Genomic DNA, 16,194 nt, shown 5'->3' with positions numbered 1-16,194 from the left:
AAAAGTTCTCTGAGTGCGATAAACACCTCACGCTTTATCGAGCTTATTAACACCCGTGTGTTTTAGTGGAAATATTCAGATGTATTAAAAAAAGGCGTGCTTTGGGTTTGATATTTCTCCGATTTAATTTCGTGATGCATTCAATTCAATAACTTTTCCTCTATATTTCAGTATGTGGCTATTTCATTCCGTGCATATAGCAAACCTAACCAGGTATATGCATATAAAATATGAGATATCCCTGCTAAAAGATAACTTGGTCAGCAAGTTCAAAAACGTTTCAAAAAATTAAAAAGCGTAAAAAAAAAATCGCGAAATCACCTGAGGGGTAACCATAGCAACAGTCGAACACTTTCATTATCGAACGGAACGCTGATTAAAACATAGCTTATAAATAATGTTATCGATATTGTTTAGACTAAGACGCACATGATGTTTTGTTTAAAAAACAAAGAATTTATAATTCGGATTGTGAGACGAGCCTCACCATAACCTGTGCATCTCTAAAATATAAGTACCAATTTTAAATGCGCAAATCGGTCGTATAATTAGCGAACGCTTATGTATTAAAGTACACTCGTATTCTTAAGCGGGAACGCGCACACACACGGGATGTCGGACTGCTTTTCACTCTGAGCAAAGTGAGTTTATCATTTCACTCTCGTCCTCTCGCTGGGTGGGATTTTGGAGCGCCCGAGGTCTGACAGCTCAACTGCGCATGCGCCAAAGGCCCTTTCAGTACCTGCCAGAGCGCTCCTTATTTCACATGTTGCAACTCTCCGTTGACAATCACTCGATTTAAGTTATCAGCGGTGGTTGCTTCACCATGGTGAAGAGGAAAACAAAAAGCGAGAGCTAAGGAGGAACACGACTTCCCTTGTTTGCTTTTTTGAGGATATACATTAACAATGCAGGCGAGAACAGTGATTTCCTAAAAGTTTGAGAATTTCATTTGGACTTGTTTTTACGCGGCGGGATGAAGAAGTGAGTCTCAAGCAAGCTTGGAGAGTTTTACGCATCGCGCACTTTGAAAATAGTAACTGGACGAAGTGGATTTCTTTTTCCCTGAGCAGGTGAAGCGAACGCTTGCCATCATGTCCAAGCCTATGGATCACGTTAAGCGTCCAATGAACGCGTTCATGGTGTGGTCCCGAGCGCAGCGGCGAAAAATGGCCCAAGAAAACCCGAAAATGCACAATTCCGAAATCAGCAAGCGACTCGGAGCCGAGTGGAAACTTCTGACGGAGTCCGAAAAGAGGCCGTTCATTGACGAGGCGAAGCGACTGCGGGCGATGCACATGAAGGAGCACCCTGACTACAAATACAGACCGAGGCGAAAGCCTAAGACTTTAATGAAGAAAGACAAATTCGCCTTCCCGGTGGCGTATAATTTGGGGGAGCACGAGGCGCTCAAAGTGGGCGGCTTAGCGAGCGGAGCGCTTACCGAGTCGCTAATGAGCAACCCCGACAAGGCAGCGGCGGCGGCTGCGGCAGCCGCGGCTAGGGTGTTCTTCAACCCTTCCATGTCAGCAAACCCCTATTCGTTTTTTGACCTCGGCTCAAAAATGGCAGAACTTTCTCCTCCGTCCTTCCCGTACGCCTCGCCTTTGGGTTACCCCACAGCGGCGACGGCTTTCTCCGGAGCGGGCGCAGTCGGAACCGGCGCGCATACCCACACGCATTCCCATCCATCCCCGGGTAACCCGGGCTACATGATTCCGTGTAACTGCGCGGCGTGGCCGTCGGCAGGTCTCCAGCCGCCTCTTGCCTACATTTTACTACCTGGAATGGGCAAACCACAACTTGAACCGTATCCCGCGTACGCGGCGGCGTTATGAGACTGAGAAAGTTGCTAAATGTGAAATAAACGCAATACACGTGGAGCATGAACATGTGATGCCACGGTCGTCATATCAGATATCACATGTGTTTGTATCATGATTAATGCCTTGATGTAAGGTAAAGAACTCTTGTGGATATTAAGCGAGCGATTCCAGTGCGCCCTTATCAATGTGAATAATTCTATGACTAACCTGTTGACTCTGTAACTAGTTTACCAGAGGAAATGCTGGTTGAAGTGGTTGCATTTTAGCTATATTGGAGAAAAATATTCGGTTTTATTATGACCTTGATGAATTAACGCGCAGTTTTGTTTTTCTTTTTCTTTTTCAATCAGTCATGTTGCTGTAAATGTGTACAGTTTTATTAAATCCTATCTGGTTAGTGCTCCGCATGCCGGAGCTGATGGACTAGAAATCGGGTGTATATTTTGAGTTCCATGGATGTATGTAATATTTATTGTTCAAGTCAGTGAAACCCAATTTGTTGATCGTGGGACACACCGTGTCCTTTGATATTTGCACAGAGGGAGACCATGAGCACTTATAAGTGTAATTTATTGAAGAAAAACAACATGGCCAAGATTTCTGAAATTTCTAGGGTGCTGCTCCGATGCGTTCACCTAAACTCGGTTCGTTTTTTTTACTAACTCGAAGTGAAATTGTATGTTCTATGTTTTGCATAATTCCACTTATATGTACTTCAAATGCCTATCGTTCGTTTATTGAACAAGGGGGATATAATAAAGCGTATGCGGAAAAAAAAGGAAATTGCTCTGTAGTTCTTGATGAATGGCGAACAAGATTTGTATCTTGAATGCCTTTACTTGGTCGGACCAGGTGAAGTGTAAAGTATACTCTAAAGGACGCTTTTGTTCGGGCTTTGAATAGAATTACTCAGAAATCTCAAGCAAGTCTTTGTAATCAAGAGCCAAAATCCTGAATTATCACAACTCGGATCATGAATAGGAAGGAAGATAAAGCTGAGGAGTTTACTTTTAAGCGGAAAAACGACACCGTTTAGATTTTTTCTCCTTCTTTAAGAGCTTTTTTAAATCCATTTATTATTTTATGCACACTCACCATTTCTTATAAATTATACATCTAACACACATATTTATCAAAGACGTATTATTTACGTCTTTTCTTCCCAGGATGCTCCGTACCGGGTCGTTCTTAATGTAAACGGCCCTCTTAGATTACATTAATAAGCTAATTCATATGGCTCAGACCAATTATGCAAAACTAATTTGGACTGTCCAGGGATAATTACCTCCGCCACGGTTAATTGAATCTTTTCACTGGCCTGTATTCTCCATTGTCACACCGCGATCGCTGCTCTCCACGGAACTTCCTGCTTCGCTTTGGAAAAGTGACCTTGTTTCACTTGTTATGAACCAGACGAATCAACAAATCACGGGGCTATATTATTTACAGGGCAGACGCCTTTTCATTAACAACCTTTTTTTTTTTTTTCAGAGCAGCTTTCTGATGACATTTTGCATGTTATTTTTTGTTTGCAACTTGCACGATTTTCCTAAACTAATCAAGAGTTTGAAAGATTTGCATTTCAGTGCAATAGTTATTGCAAAACATGTCATGCACCTTATTTCAAAGCACCTTCCTGATGACATTTTGCACGTTATATTTTGTTTGCAATTGACAGCTCTTCCCAAACTAATGAAGAGTTTGTCTTAAAGATTTGCATTTCAATGCAACCCAAGTAGATATTGTTTTAAACAATATTACTATTTATTCATTTATTTTTGACCTTTTGCACTTTAATTTTTATTGGAACTTGCATGCATTTTCCAAAATCATGAAGAACTTGTCTGAAAGATTTGCATTTCAATGCAACCTAAGTAGATATTTTGTTTTAAACAATATTACTATTTATTCATTTATTTTTTGACCTTGTGCACATTATTTTTTATTGGAACTTACATGCATTTCCCAAAATCATGAAGAACTTGTCTAAAGATTTGCATTTCAATGCAACCTAAATAGATATTTTGGTTTTAAACAATATTACCATTTATTCTTCTATTTTTTTACCTTTTGCACTTTATTTTTTATTGGAACTTGCATGCATTTTCCAAAATCAGGAAGAACTTGTCTGAAAGATTTGCATTTCAATGCAACCTAAGTAGATATTTAGTTTTAAACAATATTACTATTTATTCATTTATTTTTTGACCTTTTGCACATTATTTTTTATTGGAACTTACATGCATTTCCCAAAATCATGAAGAACTTGTCTAAAGATTTGCATTTCAATGCAACCTAAATAGATATTTTGGTTTTAAACAATATTACCATTTATTCTTTTATTTTTTTACCTTTTGCACTTTATTTTTTATTGGAACTTGCATGCATTTTCCAAAATCAAGAAGAACTTGTCTGAAAGATTTGCATTTCAATGCAACCTAAGTAGATATTTTGTTTTAAACAATATTATTTGTTAATTTATTTTTGACCTTTTGCACATTATTTTTAATTGGACCTTACATGCATTTCTAAAAAAAACTCATGAAGAACTTGTCTGAAATATTTACATTTCAATGCAACCTAATTAGATATTTTGGTTTTAAACAATATTACCATTTACTCATTTATTTTTTGACCTTTTGCATGTTATTTTTTATTGGAGCTGACATGCATTTCCCCAAATCATGAAGAATTTTTTGACCTTTTGCACATTGTTTTTAAATGTTCCCACACTTCTGAATTTGTCTGAAAGATTTGCATTAAAATGTTTTTGCAAGTTTCTATTTAATAACTGATTAGCTTTTTAATAACTTTTAACTTTGGAAAAAGGTGAAAATGAGCTGATTTATTTCAACCTGCCCTGACCTTTCAAATTTTTTGTTGGTGCAAACAGGTTGATTAATATACCGATATCTCTGAAATCCTTTAGATGTCAGCACATATGCATCTTTTAAATGACCTGAAATGGTTGGGTTCCTATATTACGAAAGCTCTGCGTTTCTGCCTACAGTTTGCGCACCGAAACGCCTGAAAAGGTCGTCCACTCCACAAAAGAGCGCACATTACCAGCCCAGTGACCATTTTCCTTTTTTTCTCAGCTCTCTTTTCTCCCTCAGCTTTAAAAAAGGGGGCACTAACTGAAAGAACTTTGTCTCCCTTCAGTAGGAGCATTTAGACAGTCGAGAAGGTTTTGTCTCGGAACAAAACATGAGTTGGGGGGCCTTTGTGCGCCTGTTGTTTGTTGAAGTGGAGCTCAGCAAAAAGCGGCTGCTTTCCCTCATTGTGGTTAAAGCAATCAGTGGTATTTGGAAAACTGTTAGCATTGTGCACTTCTTCTGTGTTCATTGTTGAGGATTTCTTTTCACAAGGTTTTTTTTTCTTCCCCCCTTTTTTTTCAGGCAATCCAGCTGGCCGGGGTGAATAGCGCTGCAATGTGTACACGCTTTGTCCCTCCGAGTCCTTCAAGTAGCCTACATTGAATAGAGTGAGTTGACACTGGATGACAGTGAAACAACATAATAAAAAATACATGAGCGCATGAATGGAGCCAGGCGCATAAATAAATAAAATGGGTGACCAAAACTGGATAAACTGAATGACAAAACGGTGAAAGGGGAACAAAAAGATATTTAACACGGCAGATTAGCATTAGAAAGCCATCTACAAAGCAGAACAATTGATGAATGCGTTTACAGGCCAAGAAAGGAATGAACTAAATGGCTTTTGAATAGATATGCTTTTTCTTTTGCTGGAAAGGAGATCCAATGGGAAAGGTAGAGATGCAACTATTCAAACAACCACATGAGAAAATCCTTTGACGAATGGAAGAATGACGAAATTTGTTCATTTGCAGAAGCAAAACGGGCCTCTTTTTTGGCACAAAGTTCACGGCGAGTCACAAATCACTGACACGAGGTAAGCGCTGATACGTCGAGGTATTTTGCCAAGATTTTCAACATTATCCCGCAACTATCATCAGGTGTCAGCTATCACAATAAGCCAAGTTGGGTTACTTTCCATTAAGGGAAGACATCGCAGATGAATACAGGATAAAAAATAACCTCAAATATATCACTATACTTCCCCAGTTGATTGATCACATTACGAATTGCAAGAATTTCTTAAATGAGGCATTATCTAATTACATAGGCACTGAACACTGGATAAAGTCAGGTTCAAAATTATTGATTAATTTTGTTATTAAAGGTTTTTACAGGAGGGATTTGGAATTTCTCTTTTTCTCTCTCCATCAATCAGAAAATACTGTCAAATAGGTGGGAAAAATGCTTTTTTACCAGATTTTTAGAAATAAAATTAGTTGTATAAAACCAAGCGAGTAATATATGAACAAACAACCCAGTAAAAAGCTTTAGAATATAGATATGAATAAAACTGTAAATGTTAGTGTATGCAAGTTCTGCTGGCGTGGAGAAAAAACACTTTTTTTTTTTTTTTTTTAGAAAATTACCTTTAAAAACGTACTGAAATCTACAGATGCAAATTGATAAAGTGCAATAATAAAACTAGGTGAATGATATATGAACAAACCCTTCAGTAAAAACCTTCAGATTAAAGGTCTGAATAAAACTGTAAAGTTTAGTGTATGTGAATGCTGCTTAAGTGGAGGAAAAAACTAACTTTGAGAAAATTACCTTTAGAAATGTACTAAAATCTACAGGTGCAAATTGATAAAATGCAATAATAAAACTAGACAAACGATATATGAACAAACCCTTCAGTAAAAAACCTTCAGAATATAGATAAGAATAAAACTGTAAAATTTGGTGAATGTGAGTGCTGCTGAAGTGGAGAAAAAGCTCTTTTTTAGAAAATTACCTTTAAAAACGTACTAAAATCTATAGATGCAAATAGATAAAGTGCAATAAAAACATCGGAAAATGATATACGAACAAACCCCTCGGTAAAAACCTTCAGATTAAAGATCTGCTTAAAACTGTAAATTTTGGTGTATGTGAGTGCTGCTTAAGTGGAGGAAAAAACTAATTTTGAGAAAATGATCTTTAAAAATATACTGAAATCTATAGATGCAAATATATAAAGTGCAATAATAAAATCAGCTAATGATATATGAACAAAACCCTCAGTAAAAACCTTCAGATTAAAGATCTGAATAAAACTGTAAAATTTGGTGTATGTGAGTACTGCTGAAGTGGAGGAAAAAACTAATTTTAAGAAAATTACCATTAAAAATGTTCCGAAATCTACAGATGCAAATAGATAAGGTGCAATAATAAAAGTGGTGAATGATACATTAACAAACCCCTCAGTAAAAACCTTCAGAATATAGATCTGAATAAAACTGTAAATTTTGGTGTATGCAAGGGCTGCTGAAGTGGAGAAAAATCTCTTTCTGAGAAAATTAACTTTAAAAATGAACTATAATCAACAGATGCAACTTGATAAAGTGCAATAAAAAAAATCAGTGAATGATATATGAACAAACCCTTCAGTAAAAACCTTCAGAATATAGATATGAATAAAACTGTAAAATTTGGTTTATGCGAGTGCTGCTGAAGTGGAGGAAAAAACTCATTTTGAGAAAATAACCTTTAAAAATGTACTAAAATCTATAGATGCAAATACATAAAGTGCAATATTAAAATCAGCTAATGATATATGAACAAACCCCTCAGTAAAAATTTCCAGATTAAAGATCTGAATAAAACTGAAAATTTTGGTCTATGTGAGTGTTGCTTAAGTAGAGGAAAAAACTCATTTTGAGAAAATGACCTTTAAAAACATACTAAAATCTATAGGTGCAAATAGATAAAGTGCAATATTAAAATCTGTGAATAATATATGAAAAAAACACTCATTAAAAAGCTTCAGAATATAGATATGAATAAAACTCTAAAGTTTGGTGTATGTGAGTACTGCTGAAGTGGAGGAAAAAAACTCATTTTGAGAAAATTACCATTAAAAATGTCCTGAAATCTACAGATGCAAATAGATAAAGTGCAATAATAAAATCAGCTAATGATATATGAAAAAAACCCTCAGTAAAAACCTTCAGATTAAAGATCTGAATAAAACTGTAAAGTTTAGTGTATGTGAATGCTGCTTAAGTGGAGGAAAAAACTAATTTTGAGAAAACTACCATTAAAAATGTACCGAAATCAATAGATGCACTTGATAAAGTGCAATAATAAAAATCAGCGAATGATATATGAACAAACCCCTCAGTAAAAAACCTTCAGAATATAGATATGAATAAAACTGTAAAGTTTGGTTTATGCAAGTGCTGCTGAAGTGGAGAAAATACTCTTTCTTAGAAAATTACTTTTAAAAACGTACTAAAATCTATAGATGCAAATAGATAAAAGTGCAATAATAAAATCAGCAAATGATATATGAACAAACCCCTCAGGAAAAACCTTCAGAATATAGATGGGAATAAAACTGTAAAGTTTAGTGTATGTGATGGCTGCTGAAGTGGAGAAAAATTTTTTTTTTTAGAAAATTACCTTTAAAAACGTACTAAAATCTACAGATTCAACTTGATAAAGTGCAATAATATAATCATTGAATTATGTATGAACAAACCACTCAATAAAAAGATTTAGAATATAGATATGAATAAAACTGTAAAGTTTGGTGTATGCAAGTGCTGCTGAAGTGGAGAAAAAAACTCAACATACTAAAATCTACAGATTCAAATTGATAAAGTGCAATAATAAAACTAGGCGAATGATATGAACAAACCCTTCAGTAAAAACCTTCAGAATATAGATATGAATAAAACGGTAAAATTTGGTGTGTGTGAGTGCTGCTGAAGTGGAGGAAAAAAACTTCTGGCCTTTAAAGATACATACTGTAATTGAAATCTACAGATGCAAATAAGTGGAATAAGATGTTTTCTTTTCACTAGCCTGGAAAAAAGGTTATGCAAAGCCAAACAGAGCAAAATCTCTGTATAGTGCATAAAAAACTATGTTTTTTGTAAAAAGGCTCTGAATGCACACAATATCCACTAAACCAAGTTCATAAACCAACACACTGTTACAGGCAGAGGTCAAAAGGGGATTTTTCTCCAGCACGGGTGTATTTCACACTACAGTGATACTATCAGATGACAGACAAGGAAAAAGCCACATTTATCCAACCTAACAATCCTTTGAGGAATTGAACCTATGGACGATTGGTCAGCACACTCTGATTCACTGTCTTTTAAAGCGCTCATTGATTTTTAGCGATTTGATCCTTTTCAGCCTCACTAAACACTCCAGCCATGATAATAGAAGTTTCCGCCTCTGACCCAAATATCCTCTGTGTTGCTTCAACACACAAAAGATTTTTTTCCCCCTCCCTCAAGTGTGTAAAAGTGCTTCCTCTGTACTGGATATATATGAGCAATGACACTGAAAAACAGACGTCTATAGCTGTGCTGATACTTAAAAAACAATATTAAATATTTTGACATGTACATTCCCAAAGGTCATAGTGGTACAGTAAATAAAATGCATTTGCACTTCTAATACGTTTTTACAGGACAGTTCTTCAGGATGATGCATGGCCAGATAACATTACAAATAAATCATGCAAATTGTGTTATCAACTCATTTTTTTACCTTTTGGCCACTTGTTACAAGTAATTTATCAATTCCTGCTGCCAAGTATTGGCACAAAGGTGTTGCGCAAGAACAAATGCTTTCTCACTCACTGCAAAATAAAATTTGAAAACTACAGAAAAAACTAAATATAATGCAACAAATTGACATTTTTATCATCTTGGGCTGAAATAAAATAATATGCATGGTAAAGATAACACACATTAATAAGATGCATGAATGATTTTAGATGCCTCCATGTTCAAATATAAAACTCAAATAACAAAATTTAGCGTTTGATGAACCAGTAACACTGTGAAACTAACGTATTAGATGGAAGACACTGCAATATAAACATAAAAGAGATATAATATAATGTAAATAATATAATATTTAAGTCTAATCCTTCATGCTGATGGTAAAGTACAAATAATAAGCAAAAGATCACTTAAGATATTTTATGGTGCCACCATTAAAAAAAAAAACAATTTTAACAATTTAGCATTTAATAAAACTATGATGAAATGAGACAGAATATACTTTAATTTAAACATAAAAAAGATTAAAAAAACATAAGATTTGAGTTTAATCCTTCATGCTGGTGGTAAAACTTTGCACAAATAATAAGACAAAAAAAACACTTAAGATATTTAATGGTGCCATTATTAAAAAAAAAAACTAAAATTAAAATAACAAAATTTAGCATTTAATAAAACTGTGACAAAATGAGACAGAATATACTTTAATTTAAACAACAACAAAAAAAACATAAGATTTGAGTTTAATCCTTCATGCTGGTGGTAAAATATTGCACAAATAATAAGAAAAAAAAACACAAGATATTTAATGGTGCCATTATTTGAAAAAACTAAAACTCAAATAACAAAATTTAGCATTTAATAAAACTGTGATGAAATGAGACAGAAAGTACTTTAATTTAAACAAATTAGATTTAAAAAAAAAAACACAAGATTTGAGTCTAATTCTAATCCTTCATGCAGGTGGTAAAATATTGCACAAATAATAATAATAAAAAAAAGATATTTAATGGTGCCATTATTTAAAAAAAAAACTACAAATAACAAAATTTAGAATTTAATAAAACTGTGATGAGATGAGACAAATATACTTTAATTTAAACATAAATTAGATTAAAAAACAAACATAAGATTTGAGTATAATCCTTCATGCTGGTGGTAAAATGTTGCACAAATAAGAAAAAAACACTTAAGATATTTAATGGTGCCACTATTAAAAAAACAAACTCAAAATTTTGCATTTAATAAAACTGATGAAATTAGATAGAATATACTTTAATTTAAACATTAATTAGATAAAAAAAAAAGATTTGAGTCTAATCCTTCAAGCTGGTGGTAAAATATTATGTGAATTGTACAAGCAACAACAAAAAAAAGTGCTTTATAAAACAGATTTGAGTCTAATTCTTCATGCTGATGGCAAATTATACAAACTGTAGAGATAATTTTAAAAAATAGTGCTTTTTAAAATAGATATGTTCAAAAAAATAAAGTTAAAAAACATAAAATTTAGAATTTTATAAAACTGTGAGGCTGTGCACTTGAAATATTAGACGGAATACACTGCACTATAAACACAGAAGAGATAAAATAATATAAGACTTTTATAATTAAAAAAAAGTTCTTTATATTATAAATTAACTTTAAAATGTTAATTTGAGAATGCATTATGCAATATTTTCATGCACAATCATTTTGTAGCTCAGACAGATTTAGTTTTTATTTTTGATAATTTAGATCGGGTCTCAGCCGATTCTAGATGCACGAGTATTTCCGTTCTAAACGAGGTCGCAGAAGTGCCATGCAGATTCGCGCAGTACCCATGATGTAATTCTATGTCATTTTCGGGGAGAGAGGCGACGGCAGAGGTAGTTTACCGTAGCGCGGCCTCTCTCTCGCCGCAGCATCTCAAAGCGCTCGCTGACTTCTCCAGCTCATTTAAGGCAAATTAAAGTGTGAAAAAGTCTCTCCTGGAGCAATCGCTCCATCATGAGGGCCTTGTGTCAAGCATGTTTATGGGGGCAATGGACTGTATTACCTGTAATCTCTGGAGAAGGACTCTGCCACATTTCCTTACTTCAGTTTGCTCCGAGGAGGGCAAAAAACCCAAAATTATCTCGCATTCCACCTTTACCGCAACATCTCGACGTGTCAAATCGGAGCTTCAGAACTCGCCCGTGTCGCTGTGCCCAAGGTCACTAGCAGAAATGAGATATACACTCACATAAACACAGCACGTCTTCTGAAGTCTGAACTCTGTACTTAAAAGAGGAAGTTTGTGTCAAGGTATTGTGCACAATAAGCCATGTACAGCAGCGAGGCCCTGCAGGAAAGCACAAAATCACATGATGAAAATTGGAAAGACACACTCACTCGCAGCGTGAGATGGGCGACATTTCGACTCCAAACAAACCGGCCGTGTTTTTTTTTTCAGAGCGCTGAAGGACGATCCTGTGTAGAGATTGATATTTTTAAAATAGCAAACGTTCAATATCGATATTTAGATAAATTTAATAGTAGTTAGTAAAGTAATCCATTACATTTTAGGTAACATAATCAGATTACTTTTGACCCATTCTGCACCATATTGATATAAAAATACAAAGAGAGACGGGTATATTTGTAGCAATAGCCAAAAAAAAAAAATCATTAGGACATTAAGCATCATCTTCCATGAAGATATTTTGTGAATTTCCCACCGTAAATATATATAAAAAAAAATTTTTTTGAATAGTAATATGCATGGCTAAGGACTTCATCTGAAAAACTTTAAAGACAATTTTCTCAATATTTTGATTTTTTTTGTACCCTGTGTATGTTGTATCTCGGCTTAATATTGTCTGTCTTTATTTTTTCTAGTATTTATTCAGCTTTCAGATGTTGTATAAATCTCAATAAAAAAAAAAAATTGACCCTTATGACTGGTTTTGTTATCCAGGGTCACATATATATTCTATTTACTGTTCTGTTCTATTTTTTCCATTCCATTGTATTCTACTGAATTGCTTTCTATTCTATTCCATTCTACTGCATTGCAATAAAGCACTGTGTTCCATTCTATACTACTCTAGTGCATTGCATTCTTTTGCATTGCATTCTGTTCTGTTCTGATCCATTCCTTTGCACTGTTCCATTCTATATACTATTCTGTTGCATTGCATTCTATTCTATTGCATTCCGTTATATACTATTCTTTTGTACTGCATTCTATTATACTGCATTCTTTTCTATTTAAATCTTTTCCATTCCACTGTATTCTACTGAATTACTTTCTATTCTATTCCATTGCACTGCATTTCATTCCATTCCATTCTATTGCATTGCATTCTATTCAATTCTTTTGCACTGCGTTCCATTCTATACTATTCTATTGGATTGTATTCTGTTATATTATATTGCATTAAATTCAATTCTGCTGTATTCTAGCGCACTGCATTCTTTTGCATTACATTCTGTTCTTTTCTGATCCATTCCTTTGCACTGTTGCATTCTATATACTATTCTATTGCATTGAATTTTATTATATTCTGTTCCATTGCATTTAATTCTATTGCATTCCGTTATATACTATTCTTTTGCACTGCATTCTATATATTTAAATCTTTTTTATTCCATTGCGTTCCATTGTATTAAACTGAATTGCATTCTATTCTACTCCATTCCACTGCATTCCATTCTGTTCAATTGCACTGCATCTTATTCCATTCAGTTCTATTGCATTGCATAACATTCTATAGCATTCCTTTGCACTGCGTTTTACTCAATTGCATTAAATTCTGTTCAATTCTATTGCAATGCATTCAACTCTGTTCTATTCTGCTGCATTGCATTCTATTCTATTTACATTCTATTCTGGTATTCTAGTGCATTGCATTCTTTTGCATTACATACTGTTCTGATATATTCCTTTGCACTGCATTCTGTTATATTGCATTCTACTCTATTTAAATTTTTTCCATTCCATTGTATTCTATTGAACTGCATTCTATTCTACTCCATTCCATTCTATTCAATTGCATTGCATTGCATAACATTCTATTCCATTCATTTGCACTGTGTTTTACTCAATTGCATTACATTCTGTTCAATTCTATTGCAATGCATTCAACTCTGTTCTATTCTCCTGCATTGCATTCTATTCTATTTGCTGTATTCTAGTGCACTGCATTATTTTGCATTACATTCTGTTTTGTTCTATTCCATTCCTTTGCACTGTGTTCCATTCTATACTATCCCATTGCATTGTTTTTAATTCTATTCTATTGAATTGCATTAAACATTACGTCAAAGTTTTCCAAACTGGGGTCTGAGTTGAATAAAAAGCTAATGAAAAATAAATCATTAAAATGTTAAATTAAAATAAATCCTTCAATCAAAATAAAACACTTTCAGATCAAAGATTACATAAACAAGGTTGCATTATAAGAAACAAGATGCATTCAAAGCAATCACTGTACATAAATAGGTTTATTTAAAAGTCTGTCATTATTTTAAATACAGCATGTCGAACTATTACTGACAGTGTGTTGCATTTCTTCAAATGATGAAATAATCTTCGACTACTAGGTAACCTTGCATAAAACTGCAGAGTATTTGCAGTACACTGACGCTGTCCTATATTTGGTTTTGGATGATTCACACAATAAAGTGCTGAAATATTAGCATGTTTGCACGTGTTTGCATATTAAAAATGTCCTCGGTCCTGGAGATTTGAGGTTTTCTAAACTGCATGCGAAATAAAAACGAAGACTTTAAAATATGCACGGTCTTTGAGAAATATTCCGTCAGCTGACATGATGTTTTTGTTCGTTCTCTAGTTAACTGCTGGCACAGATTGTCTGCCATCATATTAAATTCCCTGGTTTGGAGGCTAAAATGTATCAGTGAGAAAGAGAAAATAATGAATTTGAAGAACTTTTAGCCTCGGGAGTTAGTCACAAAGTATTATATCCTCCTATGAGACACCACACGCGCAAAAAAAGATAAGTACCTGGCAGTCGGTACACTCGAACCTACATATGCCTATCAATAAAGCAGATTATTTTCTCTGCTTATTACTGAGCTGATCTGGCGGGGGGCTGCAGATTACATCCTTAATGAGAATGAGTGAATCTCTCTCATTTGCTCAAAAAGTCCTCTTGAGGAACGCTCTTCGCCTCCCACTGGATTTCTGCGAGCGTTCATAATAATAATAATGATTATTATTATTGTTGGTGTCAAAAAATCCTCACTGGCTTCAATTTGTACAGCTTCATTTATTCATATTTCAACAGGATTATTTAAGCATGGCCTGCTCTGAATTCCACATATTATCGCTTTACATATTGCTATATGCATATGGATTTGCCCTCACAGTCGTTCCTAAAGCTCATACGACAAACCACGGCCAGATAAAAGTATATTGTAATGTATATTTAAGCGATATGGCACTCGAGGCTGAACATACAGTCAAAACAGTCAAATCTAAAAGGTGCTACGTAACATGAATTCTGTACTGTTTTATTTTATTACATTCCGTTCTATTAGATTCTTTTCCAGTCCATTGCATTCCATTGTATTCTATTCTATTCCTTTGCACTGCGTTCCATTCTATGCTATTCTATTGCAATGTATTCTGTTATATTCTATTGCAGTGCATTCTATTCTATTGCATTCCATTCCATTCTTAACTATTCTATTGCACCACATTTTATTCAGTTCTATTATATTGATTCAATTCTGTTCTTTTTAATTGCATTGCGTTCTGCTATATGCTATTTTTGTGCATGCCATTTTATTCCATTCTATTGCATTACATTCTATTTGATTTCCATTCTGTTCCATTACATTCCATTGTAGTCTGTTGAATTGCATTCTATTCTACTGTATTCCACTGCATTTTATTCCATACTTTTGCATTGCATTCTGTTCTATTCTATTACATTGCATTCAATTCTGTTCTATTCTGTTGCATTGCATTCTGTGTTATTGTAGTGCATTCAACTCTGTTCTATTTTACTGCACTGCAATCAGTTATTTACTATTCTATTCCATTGCGTTCTGTTCTACTCTATTGCAGTGCATTCCATTATATACTATACTATTCTATTGCATTGCATTGATTCTATTATATTTTATTGCATTCTATTCTGTTGTATTCTAGTGCATTGCATTACATTCTGTTCTATTCTATTACATTGCATTAAATTCTGTTTTATGTTATGTTGCATTGTTCCGTTATACACTATTCTTTTGCACTGCATTCTATTCTATTGCAGTGCATTCAACTCTGTTCTATTCTACTGCATTGCATTACGTTATATACTATTCTATTACATTGCATTCTATTCAGTTCTATTGCATTGTGTTCTGTTCTATTCTATTGCAATGCATTCCGTTATATACTATTTTATTGCATTGCATTGATTCTATTGTATTCTATTCTGTTGTATTCTAGTGCATTGCATTCTTTTGCATTCCATTCCATTTCTTTCACTGCATTCCATTCTATACTTTTCTATTGTATTGCATTTCATTATATTCTATTGCATTCAGTTCTATTTTATTGTACTGTGTTCTGTTCTATTCTATTGCAGTGCATTCCGTTATATAATATTCTATTGCATTGCATTGATTCTATTGCATTATATTCTGTTGTATTCTAGTGCACTGCATTCTTTTGCATTATATTTTGTTCTACTGCATTCTATTCTATACCATTCTATTGTATTGCATTTCATTTTATTCTATTGCATTCAGTTCTATTCTGTTCTATTGCATTGT

At 33.9% G+C, this 16,194-nt stretch overlaps 1 protein-coding gene across 1 annotated transcript; it reads left to right on the top strand.

The window, feature by feature from the left end:
• The first annotated feature begins 793 nt into the window (after positions 1-793).
• sox21b (SRY-box transcription factor 21b) lies at positions 794-2,591 on the top strand. The gene has a single exon (XM_073845884.1). It carries the CDS (start codon positions 1,095-1,097, stop codon positions 1,836-1,838), a length of 744 nt encoding a protein of 247 aa, XP_073701985.1. The 5' UTR covers positions 794-1,094; the 3' UTR covers positions 1,839-2,591.
• The last annotated feature ends 13,603 nt before the right edge of the window (positions 2,592-16,194 follow it).

The sequence above is a fragment of the Garra rufa genome, chromosome 8 (assembly GCF_049309525.1).
Source record: "Garra rufa chromosome 8, GarRuf1.0, whole genome shotgun sequence".
NCBI classification, from domain to species: domain Eukaryota; kingdom Metazoa; phylum Chordata; class Actinopteri; order Cypriniformes; family Cyprinidae; genus Garra; species Garra rufa.
This window is presented reverse-complemented; position numbering and strand designations above follow the sequence as displayed.

Coding starts and splice junctions, on each gene's coding strand:
- sox21b (XM_073845884.1), top strand. CDS start 1,095: ATGTCCAAGCCTATGGATCACGTTAAGCGTCCAATGAACGCGTTCATG.